Source organism: Oreochromis aureus, linkage group 9 (assembly GCF_013358895.1).
Source record: "Oreochromis aureus strain Israel breed Guangdong linkage group 9, ZZ_aureus, whole genome shotgun sequence".
NCBI classification, from domain to species: Eukaryota; Metazoa; Chordata; class Actinopteri; order Cichliformes; family Cichlidae; genus Oreochromis; species Oreochromis aureus.
In genome coordinates this window covers 24,542,234-24,555,655 of record NC_052950.1, presented here as the reverse complement: position 1 = coordinate 24,555,655, position 13,422 = coordinate 24,542,234, and the positions used below count along the sequence as shown (strand labels likewise).

Here is a 13,422-nt window from a genome sequence, read left to right as displayed (position 1 = left end):
GATGAGAACATAGCAGGTTAATTGCATGCATGCTTACAATACACTTATTAATTTAGTGGCAGGCCTGAGCGAAGGCCTAAGTGTCTTCTGCTCTCTTTTTGAGACCTGCGCCAATTCAGTTTACTTAGTGATTGGTGACGAGGGTCAATTATTAGCTTTTAACGATCCCGAAGCTTGAAGTTTATTACCTTAAAAGGCAGGTGTTATAGAAAAGAGAAGTTATATGACTGTTTATAGTTATTAAAATGTATAAGATGCGCTCATGTCTGTCAACTATGTATTTTTGACTTGTATTGACGTATATGTGTGGGCGTTAATGTTCTATGGTATAAAACCAGTTTTTTGATGAATTTTTGTCAGAGAACGACATATGCAGATGTTGCCTCTCCTGTGTTAATAAACTCATCGTTTGATTGCATTCGTCTGGTGCCTCCGTCGTTTGTTGTCTGGTCTACAGTTGATCGATCTCGCTTCAGTAGTTGGATGGGACCGGTCCCTTCTTGGGGTCCTTGGGGATCAGGACCGTCCGACCTTCGGTTAGCCATTCCGGGTGTCTCTCGTTAACTAGCAGCTGGTTCATTTGTGCTGCCAGACGCTCGTGGAGTGCAGTCAGCTTCTGTTGATGGTGCTCTGACAGAAGAAAATCCCGATGTAGTGCTCCAAGACTTCAATATATATATATATATATATATATATATACATATACATATATTTGCACCATGACACCGTGTACAAACTTGGCAATAAAAGTGATTCTAATTCTAAAAAGGCAGGAAAAGTCATAATGGATACATCTACCTGTGGTCACCTACTTTTTAAACTCTAACCATTTGCCAGACAGCGCAGTTAAAGTAAGGACAGAGGGACTGAAAAACATTTTTTTCTCTGAGAGCTATAAAAAGCATTTAAATGCTACAATGTCCACTTGAATGCACTCGGTGTAATAACGGATTGTGCAATCTGAGAGAATGGAGACAGGTTGCTTTTGTCTTTTTTGTGTCTTATATAGTTGTTTTATAGTTTATGGACTGCTGTTAATGATCTTTGCACTGTTGAGATTGCACATAATTTTGTTGTACATGTTCCTGTAACAATAAGGAAATTCTATTCTGTGTTCTAGGAGCTGCTTTGCCAGGAGTGTAAAACAAGACTTGACAACAGATTAGAATCAAGTATAAAAACATGCCAAACGAATTCAAGGACAATATGTGGACAGATTACACTGCTGTCACATTACAGCTTAGCTTAATTTGTAATGTTAGTAATGCACGTCTAAGTTTCAAATATAGGATGCATTTCCCCCACCAGATAATCTATATTGTCTGTGTATATTGCATTTAAAACATGGTATTCCACATTACACTCTGAACATAACCTGCTCCGACCAGTTTATGTGTTCAGCATAAGTCATCGCGGTGACACAGAAAATTCTGACTTTAACTCGACATAGATTGCTAAGACATTTTTCGCGCTTCATATTTTACAACTTCACTAAGAAATCAAGAGTTTCTGTCCACTAAAATGCAAGAGGGCATTAATCTGAAAATTAAGGAACAAAACCTACTAGCAATACAAGACTGCTAGAAATGAAGATCACCTGTGTGCATGCACACGGGCCCAGCCCTCTGGTGCATCGACGAAACTCGGGGGCCTCTTCAGATTGGGCGGAGGTTGTTACATCCTTGCAGGAGGTCTCTGCTCTCCAGGAGTTCACTCTGCAGGTGCGGGAGAGATCTAGCAGAGGTGGAGAATGAACTCAACCTGGGTGTCTATTGTCTTATGTAGTCTGGGAGATTACATTCCCCATGAGAGGGAATCTCATCCTCAACTGGCCCCCTCTTCATTGCTCCATCATACCCACACACATGCAGGGCCTTGGGGTACAGGTGTGTCACTGAGGTGCAGGGGAGGCATTCCTCCTCTGTCCCCTTCTGGCCACCTGTGCCTCAATTTTATTCCACAACCTAGACATCCAAATTACTCATACTCTCATAACACACACATATATAAATAGGGCCTTGAGGGTGGGCATGCTATACGGCATCCAGAGGATGGGTTGTGTATTCAACCCTACCTCTGGCGCCGGTGCCCACCTCTCAGTTTTAAATACATGTAGACTTGAGGGTTCTCGGTAGGGGCCGTACTGACACCTGCTGCTTTCTGTCAGAAGGCACCATGCCACTCCTGTTTTTTTAAATGAATTTTAGAACAGCATGCAGCAACAGCACATTTGAGTGTGTGAAAAGAGGTATGGGGTCTTCATACCTCTGTTCTGTGTTTGCCATCGGGGGCTGGGCGCTCAGGTATGCACTGACTCACTAACTCTGCTTGGCGGGGCCTGGTGCCCGTGGCTGGGTCGGGCCCCTTCCGGGGGGTAGGGAGCCCTTGGACCTCGGGCCTCTGGGCATGAACTGCACTGTGGCTGCTGGGGCTCTCCTCAGCTCTTTCCAGGAGTATGGCACGGCTGGCACTCTGATGGTCCTCCTTGGGCTCTCACGCTCTGGGAGGCCTCTAGATATCTAGGGGTTGGATCTCCTCCATGCCTGCTTCATGTCCTGGGGGACAGGGGTTTGGCTCCCCACACCCTCTATTAATTAGTTAGTTGGAGAAACCTTCTGAATACAAGCGCGCTCACTCACACAGGTGTGCACACAGGTGTACACATGGGTGTTCACAGACACACACTATATCTAAAGCATACCGTGCCTTGTCGGTCTTGCGTGCTGCTCAGTAACATTCAGTATTTATTATTTACTGTTACTTATACTTATCTAGGTTTTTGCTCTGGTCTCTTACTACCGTGTTGTTCTCTTTTTGCTTGTTCTCTTTTTTTTTCTTCCAGCAGGTGATCCTGTGGACTTTTAATGTCTTTTCTCACTGTCGCTCTTTCCCTGTGTTTTTCTTTCCCCTTTGTTTTTCTGAACTTCTATTGTCTATGTCTTTTCCTTAAATGTCCCCCAGTCATGTCTGTCCCATTTGTAATAACTTAAAAGTTAGAAAATAAATAAAATAGAATAATAAAGATCAGTCAAGTGGACCAATAATGATCCACTTGGATAAATAAATCCATTGGGCATTTTTCTTGGCCTTCAGACAATACTTCTGATTGCTACAGTGCCGAGCGGCACAGGCAAAAAAAAAAAAAAAAAATAGAAGAAATAAAGATCAGAAATTAAAATAAAAAAGCCCGGATCAGTATAGATTTATGGAGCCCCAGGAGTGAGCCATGGAAGACACATTGATAATAATAGCTGGTGCCGACTTTTTAATCAGGTCAAGCAACAAATATGTCAACAGGAAGTGACCTGGACAAGGAGGAAATTAATTTAAATGACTTTAAAATTCAATTTTCAGTTTCAGAAAATAGAACAAGGGTAATATATCTGGAAATAGTAACATTTACTAAATATGAAATACTGTATCCCAAACCTTGGTAAAGACTTTCATAATAAATGTACATAAATGTAACATCAAATAAATACCATAAGACAGAATACATTACAAAGACCACCCCCCCACCCCTTATAATTTAATTACGTTCAATTAAATAACCAACAACACAGATGGCTCCTGTTACTTCAAAAGGAATGCTATGCTGCTGCACTAATTCTGCAGAAAAAACATCAAATTAAAAAGTTTTGAAATGAGATGTCAGTTAAAAGTTTTGAGTCTGTGAGGTTTCTTTTGGTGGGTGGTGTTGATGGGGCATGTTTATCAAACTTATGACGTGTGAAGTTTTTTCCCTAAATATAATTAAATAGGCAAAATCCCCCAAATTCATCTTTTGTGTTCGAAAATGTTGGAAACAACATTTTAACTGAAGATCATTGATTCTGGAATCAACTGATTCCAAAAGCTGGAATCAGTAAATATTTACTGATTCCAGCTTTTGCATTATAATATCTATATATGTCGGTAGTTTGTATATGTTCTTTTTGTGCCTATTTATTTTTAATATTTATATAGAGATGTATATATTATATATATTTTTTGCAACATGACACTGTGTACAAACTTGGCATCTATATATGACTATGTGTGAGGGCACATACATATAACTTGTGGAAAACTGCCATGTAGGGCCTTTAGCGGCCTGTCTGAATAAGCCAAGAGGAAGGGACATATTGAGGAGAGCGGGTGCGTGCACAAAAAAAACGGTGAAGTGCGCTGTTGGGAGCGAGCGGGGTGTGCGGTACCTATCTCGCGTGTGCCATTACTTCCTCGTCTATGGCAAGCCATTAGTGCCAAAATTCGCCACTTTTCTAACCCGTTTGATTAAGAAACGGCGTAAAAAATGCCGTTTAATTATTCAAAACGCCGAAAAAAACGGCGTTCTGTTTCGACAAACGCCATTTTTTCCGACTCTCACATGGCGCCCTGAACGCACCATCCGAGTGACGTAAAAGCGGCGTTCAAAGACAGACGGAAACGCCGCTTTTTTCCGCCACTCGGCAGAAAACGCCGTTCAAAGATGCATAAAACGGCGTTTTTACGGCGTTCTGTGCCAGCTGTAACGGCGTTTAAAACGGCGTTTTATTGAAATTATGCAGGGCACTCCCCATGGTTCCATCATCCAATTACTTTCAACTCATTTCACCCAATCAAAGAAGAGGAAGTGCAGACCACACTAATGCATCACCGATTCACCTTGCTGCTAAGTGATTGCCTATTCAGTACCAGTGCTTGTCACAGTATTGACTTGTATTATAATCCCACTATGCATTTTGATGTGTTTAAGGCATGATCAAGCAAACAAACGACAGAATACTTTTTCTGAAACCTTAACTGTGGTACCTGTTATGGCAGCTAACAGGTAATGAGCAGAGCTAGCTCTGCTAATTTCTGAGCTTCTTTCTTATTTTCCTCTTTACTTCTCTTAACCTTTAACTTATGTCTTAGCAATCAGATTCTGCCGTCATGCATTACCGCTCCGTGCTAGTTATGTTGACTTTTCTCTTCTTTTGTCTTCTCTTTTTCACCCGTATTTAGACACTCGGGCGCATGGCTCCTTTGTTTACGTTAGGGATCAGCTGTTAGCGCTGCGCCCTGCAGCTGCGCTACCGGCAGACAGACCCTCGTCCCCAGTGAGGGAAGAGACGGGGTGATGTCTCCCGAGAAGGACACCTTACACACCATCTCTCCTTCCTGTAATCACTGTAAACGTGAGATCGCTCCCTGATATGATTGAGGAGCTAATGACGCTAACCCGGTCACAGTGGCAGTACCCGACACTGCCCGGTACTCCCTCTGTGAGTAGGCTGCCCGGCTTCCAGCTGCTGCGGCGGACAAGACGAGAGACAGCGGTGAGAGGAAAGGAGGGGACTGGGCAGTGTTTGTTAAAGACAGTTGTGGTATCCCTGAGCACATTGCTGTGAAAGAACAACTCTGCAACAGAGACATTGAGCTATTAGCCGTTAGCATCCGTGGAGGCAGCCTGTGACTCTCTGTGGTCCGCAGACTGCAGACGCAATCTCCGAGAGCTCTTCTTCTAATATCAGGGGACTTTAATCATGTCTCGCTGGACTCCACACTGCCCACCTTCACCCAGTATGTGACCTGCCCCACCGTAGGCAATAAAACATTGTACTTAATGTATGCCAATGAAAAAGTGGCATACAGTTCATCACCTCTCCCTGCCCAGGGAAGATCTGATCGTAATTAGTGCACCTTGTCCCTGTGTGCAGCACTTAGTGTGCACGGAGCCACCAATCACCCACGCAGTGCAGAGATGGTCCGCGGAAGGCATATGAATAAATAATAAAAGCAAATAAATGACAGAATGCTTTTTCTGAAACAAACGGAGACCTTAACTTTTATCAAAATACCGTTTTACTCAGTTTAAAGTAATACTTTTTCTTTTATTTCTTTGGTGTTGGGGGGTTTCCTTACTGTCACCCTTTGTTCTCCAGGGCCCTGTTAACATGGATAAACAGTCTTGGTTCATGAGGGCCATCGGAACAAAAATAAAAGGGGCCACGTTGTTTAAAAGGTCATTGTTGTATGCTTCTGTCCAACCCAGGTTGCCTTGGAGTAGGGGCACCCGAGTTGTCTGGTTAGGTACAGAAAACGGAGGTAGGCGAGGCTGTGTTAATATTCGACAGTACAGTGCGCTCCAGGCAGTCGCAGTTTCGCAGGTTTGGGCCCTGGAGCCCTTCTTCTGTGCCTGTAGCAGCCAGACAGCTAAAACCATTCTTACAGAAGTAAGTATCAGGGTCAACTGTACTAGGGGGGGTCACAGACTCAGATCCCACCACCCTTTAGTCGTTCAGGGCAGCCTGTGCACTTCTTCACCCCTACATAGCGGGGCTAGTAGCCCCTTACATATGGATCTATGTAGTCACAGGCACTACATAGATCCAGATTGCTTTTAAACTGTTACTGTGAGAGTCAAAAATAACAGTGATAACATGTTATAGCAACTAAGCTTCCAGACAAGCAAGTTATTGAAAAAAAAAAAATCTTCACGAGAGTAGCCTACTTAACCTCGGTAGGGGAAAATGATCACATAGTAAGGTCGATAAACTGTGCTTTTTGATTTTAACCAATGGTCTATCTGCCTTTTTAAATATATTGCATCAGAGTCTAATATTAGAAGATAATCAATATAATTGCCATAAATTAAAATGTCAGGGTTAAACACACATGATAAGAAAAAGAGTTTTGAAGTGAATTTGGCTAAAAGTACATGAAACTTAAAAACTAAAACCAAAAATAAAAAGCTAAAAGAAAAAATTTTTAATTTAAATTGAGCTATTATGAGACCAGCTGCGGTATACTATAACTTCAAATCTCTTATCTAGAAGTTGCCCTTATATTACCCGTCTTATATCTAAAACATGTGCTTTAACTTTACCGTTCTGCAGTAATATCATAAAAATACTGGTTATGAAAGGAGTGTTGCATTTAGACTGTAACACAGTACCATACAAAAATCTTGTGCCACCCCTTCTTGTTGGGTCTTAAAGAGGTAGACACCACTGACTCGGAGACCAATCACTTGTGTACAAAGCAAGACCACAGCGCTTTTTGTCTTTTTACTTGCAAGGGGAGCCCGAGCTCGTCACCTGATCTCAGCCAACTCCGAACTCCAGCCTCACCTTACAGTCCTTTTATTGACAACAGTAGTTACACAAACATCTCATTAGTCATGTGACAGATAAGACACTCACATGTGAAGATGTGACGTGTGAGCCTTTGATGTGTGAGCATGTGATATGTGTGTGTGTGTGTGACATTTTCTGCTACACCGCATATGGCTGTGACCTTTCACCAACATCTCCAGTCACCCAATATATGGCCTAACCTTTTAATGAACCAGTGTGTAGAAAACAGAGGTGAGCATTCTTGCTAAAGATCTAATCACCTTCTTGCACAATAACAACTATATTGATCCACAATTCCTCAACACTCGTTTATTCATATTTTTAGGGAAATAGGTGCAGCAATGTACTGAAACATTTGCAAAGACATGTTGTGATGGGATAGCTCAGTAGGTAGGTAGCGTGGTTGCCCCATGATCGGAAGGCTGGGGTCTGAATCCATTGAATGGCTACCCTAAGTACCCCTGAGCAAGGTATCGTTCCCTACATACTGCTCCCCGGGCGCCTAATTAGTGGCTGCCCACTGCTTCACTGAGTGAATGGGTTAAATGCAGTGAGAGTAATTTCCCCATGGGGATCAATAAAGTATACATTATTATTATGAGATGGCATCAAACATTAGCCACACACACTTTGAACGAGTTTGTGGGTTGCCAGGTTGCTCAAACAGATGGGGACAAACTGTATTTAAAAAGATGAAAATAATATTTAAAATCTAAAAAGATGATAATAATAGGGGGTTAACAAGATTCTGGGTGTTCCCCAGGAGAAAAAGCAAAACAGGAGGCTGCCAAGACATGGTCTTAAAATATGAGAGAAGTATGGGAAATCTGATTGTTGGCAGAGATTAATCAAGACAAAAACGTGTACCATATTGTGTCTTTTAGTATGATATTAATAATATCACACATTTTTAAAGAATTAAGTAGTGCCACGTGCACTTATGGACACTCTTATGTTCGAACATGGTGTTTGTTATGGCCAAACTGTGGTTTGCACAGAACTCCAACAACAAAACACCGCTCGGGTTCAGATCCGGGAGGCCGTTCCTCCCAGTCACGCTCCTCCAGGTCTCACTGTCATTGCCCAAATGAGCATTGAAGTCTCCCAGTAGAACAACAGAGTTCCCAGGTGGAGCACCCTCCAGCACCCCACCCAGGGACTGCAAGAAGGCTGGGTACTCTGAACTGTCACTCGGCGCATAAAAGCAGACCACAGTCAGTACCCGTTCCCCGACCCGAAGGCGCAGGAATCAAACCCTCTCGTCCACTGGGAGAAACTCTAACGTACAGGCAGCAAGCTGAGGGGATACTAGGATACCCACCCCAGCACGCCGCCTCTCACCAGGGGCAACTCTATACTGAGACAGAGTCCAGACCCTCTCAGGGAGACTGGTTCCAGGGCTCAAGCCGTGCGTTGAGGTGAGCCCAACTATATCTAATCAGTACCTCTCAACCTCACGCACTAACTCAGGCTCCTTCCCCACCAGAGAGGTCCCATGCCATGTCCCAATTGGCTGTCTTGGTAGCCAGGGATCAGTACACCAGGGCCCCGGCTCACAATGCACCCGACCCCTACGGTGCCTCCTGTTGGTGGTGGACCTGCAGGAAAATGGGCCCATGTCCCTTTTTCTTCTGAATCGCTTTTTGTCTGGTCCCTCACCCAGGACCAATTTGCCATGGGAGACCCTACCAGGGAGCAGAAGCCCCTGGTCAACATATCCCCTGGGATCCCTAGGACACACAAACACATCCACCAGTGATTCACGGAGGGGTGAGTCAGTTTTTATATTTGAAAACTGATTCATAGGTTAAAAAAAAAAAAGACTAGTGCATGATTGGCGCACAGACAGTTAACAGAAGCCGGGAAGCTTGGTGAGACTGTACTCTAAAACTCCCCAACAATGCAGACAGTCCAGATAATTTGAGGGCTACTACTCTCAAATGATGGCAATGCCTTCGTATTTTTTGGATAAAAAGTAGTTTGTCAACCCCCCGGGAAAAAAAAGTCAAGAGTGTGTACTTTTGTGGCTCTAAGTCAGGCCAGATGTGACTGAGGCATGATTTTATTGACCCAGGTGATTGACACTGATCTGCATCTCAAAACCATCTGCTGTTTTCCTGTAGGGACAGACCATTACACCTGCATTGCTGATGAGGATGTTGAGTTTTGGCTCGTCTGTAGAAAAAAGTTAAGGAAAACAAGCGAGAGAGAAGGTAAAACATATGCAACTTTTCATGTGTTTTCATATGCAGCTTTCTTTAGGCAGAAATTCATTTTACCTTTGTGGATGGCTTCAGCAAATTCTTGTATGGACTTGCTGTCTGACAAATCAAGTTTCATGCAAACGATATTTTCGTTGCCTGAGCTTTCAATAATGTCTTTCACCGCTGCGTTTGCTTTCTCCTTGTCCATGCATGCTATGATGACCTTTTCTGCCCCTACAAAGAAAAATAAAAGATGGGAGTTAAAACAGCACATGCACTGAATGCATGCACGGCCAAAATACAGGGTGGGCCATTTATATGGATACACCGTAATAACATGGGAATGGTTGGTGATATTAAAGTCCTGTTTGTGGCACATTAGTATGTGAGGGGGCAAACTCCTCAAGATGGGTGGTGACCATGGTGGCCATTTAGAAGTCGGCCATCTTGGATACAACTTTTGTTTTTTCAATAGGAAGAGGGCCATGTGACACATCAAACTTATTGGTAATGTCACAAGAAAAACAACGGTGTGCTTGGTTTCAATGTAACTTTATTCTTTCATGAGTTATTTACAAGTTTCTGACCACTTATAAAATGTGTTCACAGGAGAAATGCCAGCACAGGCATCCAGTATCTGTAGTTTCAGGCGCTGCACATCTCGTATCTTCACACCATAGACAACTGCCTTCAGATGACCCCAAAGATAAAAGTCTAAGGGGGTCAGATCGGGAGACCTTGGGGGCCATTCAACTGGCCCACGACGACCAATCCACTTTCCAGGAAACTGTTCATCTAGGAATGCTCGGACCTGGCACTCATAATGTGGTGGTGCACCATCTTGCTGGAAAAACTCAGACAACGTGCCAGCTTCAGTGCATAAAGAGGGAAACACGTCATCATGTAGCAATTTCAAATATCCAGTGGCCTTGAGGTTTCCATTGATGAAGAGTGGACCCACTAACGTTGTACCCCATATACCACACCAAACCATCACTTTTGTTGTTCCAACAGTCTTGGAGGGATCCATCCAATGTGGGTTAGTGTCAGACCAATAGCGGTGGTTTTGTTTGTTAACTTCACCATTCACATAAAAGTTTGCCTCATCACTGAAAAAAATCTTCTGCGTGAACTGAGGGTCCTGTTCCAATTTTTGTTTTGCCCATTCTGCAAATTCTGTGCGCCGATCTGGGTCATCCTCGTTGCGATGCTGCAGTAGCTGGAGTTTGTAAGGGTGCCATTTGTGAGTAGCTAATATCCGCCCGAAGGATGTTCGACTAATGTCACTCTCCAGTGACATGCGGCGAGTGCTACGCTGTGGGCTCTTGCTGAATGAAGCTAGGACAGCCACTGATGTTTCTTCATTAGTGACAGTTTTCTTGCGTCCACATTTTGGCAAATCCAACACTGAACCAGTTTCACGAAACTTAGCAAGCAGTTTGCTAACTGTAGCATGGGAGATGGGTAGTCTCGTAGGGTGTCTTGCATTGAAATCTGCTGCAAAGACCCGGTTACTGCGTTCACCAGATATCAACACAATTTCGATCCGCTCCTCACGTGTTAACCTCTTCGACATGTCAATGGCTGTGAATAAAGAGAAACTTGTAAATAACTCATGAAAGAATAAGGTTACGTTGAAACCAAGCACACCATTGTTTTTCTTGTGACATTACCAATAAGTTTGATGTGTCACATGGCCCTCTTCCTATTGAAAAACAAAAGTTGTATCCAAGATGGCCGACTTCTAAATGGCCACCATGGTCACCACCATCTTGAGGAGTTTGCCCCCTCACATATACTAATGTGCCACAAACAGGACTTTAATATCACCAACCATTCCCATGTTATTACGGTGTATCCATATAAATGGCCCACCCTGTACATAAAAGCAAGGTGTAGTTCAGTCGGTGGACAGCACCCTCTCATGACAAAATGTGCACATTACATTATTAATAACATATTTGAGAAGTTTTTAATGTGGACAGTAAGCAGCAAGACCAATAATCAATTAACATATTAGAAAACAAGCACATTTCTATGTATAAAGACAAACAACACTTAGTTTACAAATAACTGCAAGTGAGTATTTTAGAGAAAAAAAAAAGAAAGAAACTAATCTGTCTGACATACCCAAAGATTTATAATTTGCTAGACAAATACACATTTTTTTTGGTTTTGCCTCTGTATACCAACACTACCACCACAGTGAATTTTAAGCCACAAAGCTGTATCTTAAGTGCAGACTTTCAGCTTTAATTTAAGGGGTTTTGCATTATCCATGTATTTTTATACATCCCCAATTTTCAATTGGTCTTTCTTAATTAATTAGACAAGCGGGACAAGCAATTTCATGGCCAGGCTTATTGTTTCATGAGAAACGTAGCAGACACATCTGAAGTTGATTAAAAGTAAAAAAAAAAAAAAGACAAAAAAAGCTTTTCACTGAAATTCAAATATGATATTAATGCAAGTGAGGGAGGCCATCATCAGTCTAAAAGAATATGTAAACTTATAAAAGTTTAGGAGAGGCTAAGTCAAAAGTGTGGAAGATTCTTAAAAAGAAGGAATGTGCTGATCATCGCATCAACACCTCAAGACCTGAAAGACCACAGAAGACAACTAAAGTTGATGATCGCAGAATTATCGCCATGGATAGGAAAAACAATTTCACAGTATCTAACAGAGTAGGAACACTCTCGAGGAGGTAGGTGTATCATCAATAAGGCATAAAAATCAAGATTCAGCCTAATACAGCAAAACTGATCAAACATTACGTCACAGAGCAAGTGGATATGAATGAAAGTGTACTGCAAAATCAATAATTTCTTAAGAAAAAGGCAGAAAGACCAATACACAAGCAACAACAGAGCATGTATCTAGAGAGCATCTAGCAAAGTATTGTGATGTCTGTGGTGGTGTAGTTCTTCTTCCCACCAGCAGGAGTCACTACAGTTCTTTCATGCCAAGATTTGTTTGTTATTAGCTGTAGAGTTAGTAATGCAGCACACTGAGAAAAGACTGACTCAGCATGTTGTCCTGATAAACATCTGCATCCATCCTCTTCGTTGTTTTACAGAAAGCATCGCTTGTGAGTATTTAAGTTGAACAAGAGTTAATGCAACTATATTTGCTATTATTTATGCACTTTTATGGTTAAAGGTGTACTGTATTCAGATTTACTTTCTTTCCAATGTTAGCTAGTTTAGTCAACTGATTTGCATTATCGTGTGAATATATAGACTGAATATTGCTTATTTTCTTCTGTTTGTAGTTTCACTCTGTTGATAATTGAAGGCAGCGTCAATAAAAGGGACAATACACCTGTCAGTTGTCGAGGAGTTTGTCTATCTGCATAACTGTATCCAGTGTAGCAGTGAGGGCAGAATAGTGAAAAAGCGTCCTTCTACAAGACAACCTTTGGATGTTACGTCAACTCAGCTACATCAACCATGTCTGAAGCAAGAGAAGATAAAGCATCATCTGTCCGTTCAGAGAAATCATATGTGTCAAAAGGTACAGGTAGGTCATCTGCCAGTATGGCCGCCCTAAACGCTCGAGCCAAAGCTGAAGCAGCACCAAAAGAGCTGAATATGCTAAAAAGGAAATTGAAATGCAAGTTAAGAAAGCAGAGCTTAAAGTAGAAGAAACACGTCTAGAAGCCACATTACAAGCCCTCCAACAAGAACGTGATGCGGAAGCGGCACACGCCGAAGCAATAGTTTTTGAAACAGCAGTCAATGATTTTGGAGAAGAACACATGCGTGTACCTCAAAGGGTTGACACTTTGGAATGCACCTTTAACTATGTGAAAGACCAGCTCATCATCAAAGACAGCACAAGCCCAATTGGTCATACCGAGTATAATTCAATGCCCGCGCCAAATGTCACATTCCTCACGCCAAAACAAGAGCCAACCAGGTCGGACACCTTAAAGGAATATGTCCTTCAACCTCTGAGCACTGACAAAGGAGAAAACGTTTCCCAGTCTCCGAAATTAATGCAGAAAACGTCACCAGGTACTTCACCGAGATTTGAACATAAGGTGAGCATGCAACAAGGAAACATTTCTGACGTAGCCAGGTTTCTTGCAAGACGTGACTTACTCACTGGTGGCC

At 42.5% G+C, this 13,422-nt stretch overlaps 1 protein-coding gene across 1 annotated transcript in view; it reads right to left on the bottom strand.

The window, feature by feature from the left end:
* Positions 1-13,160, bottom strand: part of LOC116310336 (retinol dehydrogenase 12-like) — a 124,464-nt gene extending 111,304 nt beyond the window's left edge. Inside the window, exons 1-4 of the mRNA XM_039617281.1 lie at positions 12,980-13,160; positions 9,383-9,541; positions 9,174-9,278; positions 3,213-3,305 (exon numbers count right to left, since the gene is read on the bottom strand). Of these exons, the coding sequence (XP_039473215.1) occupies positions 3,213-3,305; positions 9,174-9,278; positions 9,383-9,541; positions 12,980-13,160 (538 nt within the window). The remainder of the gene's footprint in view (positions 1-3,212; positions 3,306-9,173; positions 9,279-9,382; positions 9,542-12,979) is intronic.
* Between the last annotated feature and the right edge of the window lie 262 nt (positions 13,161-13,422).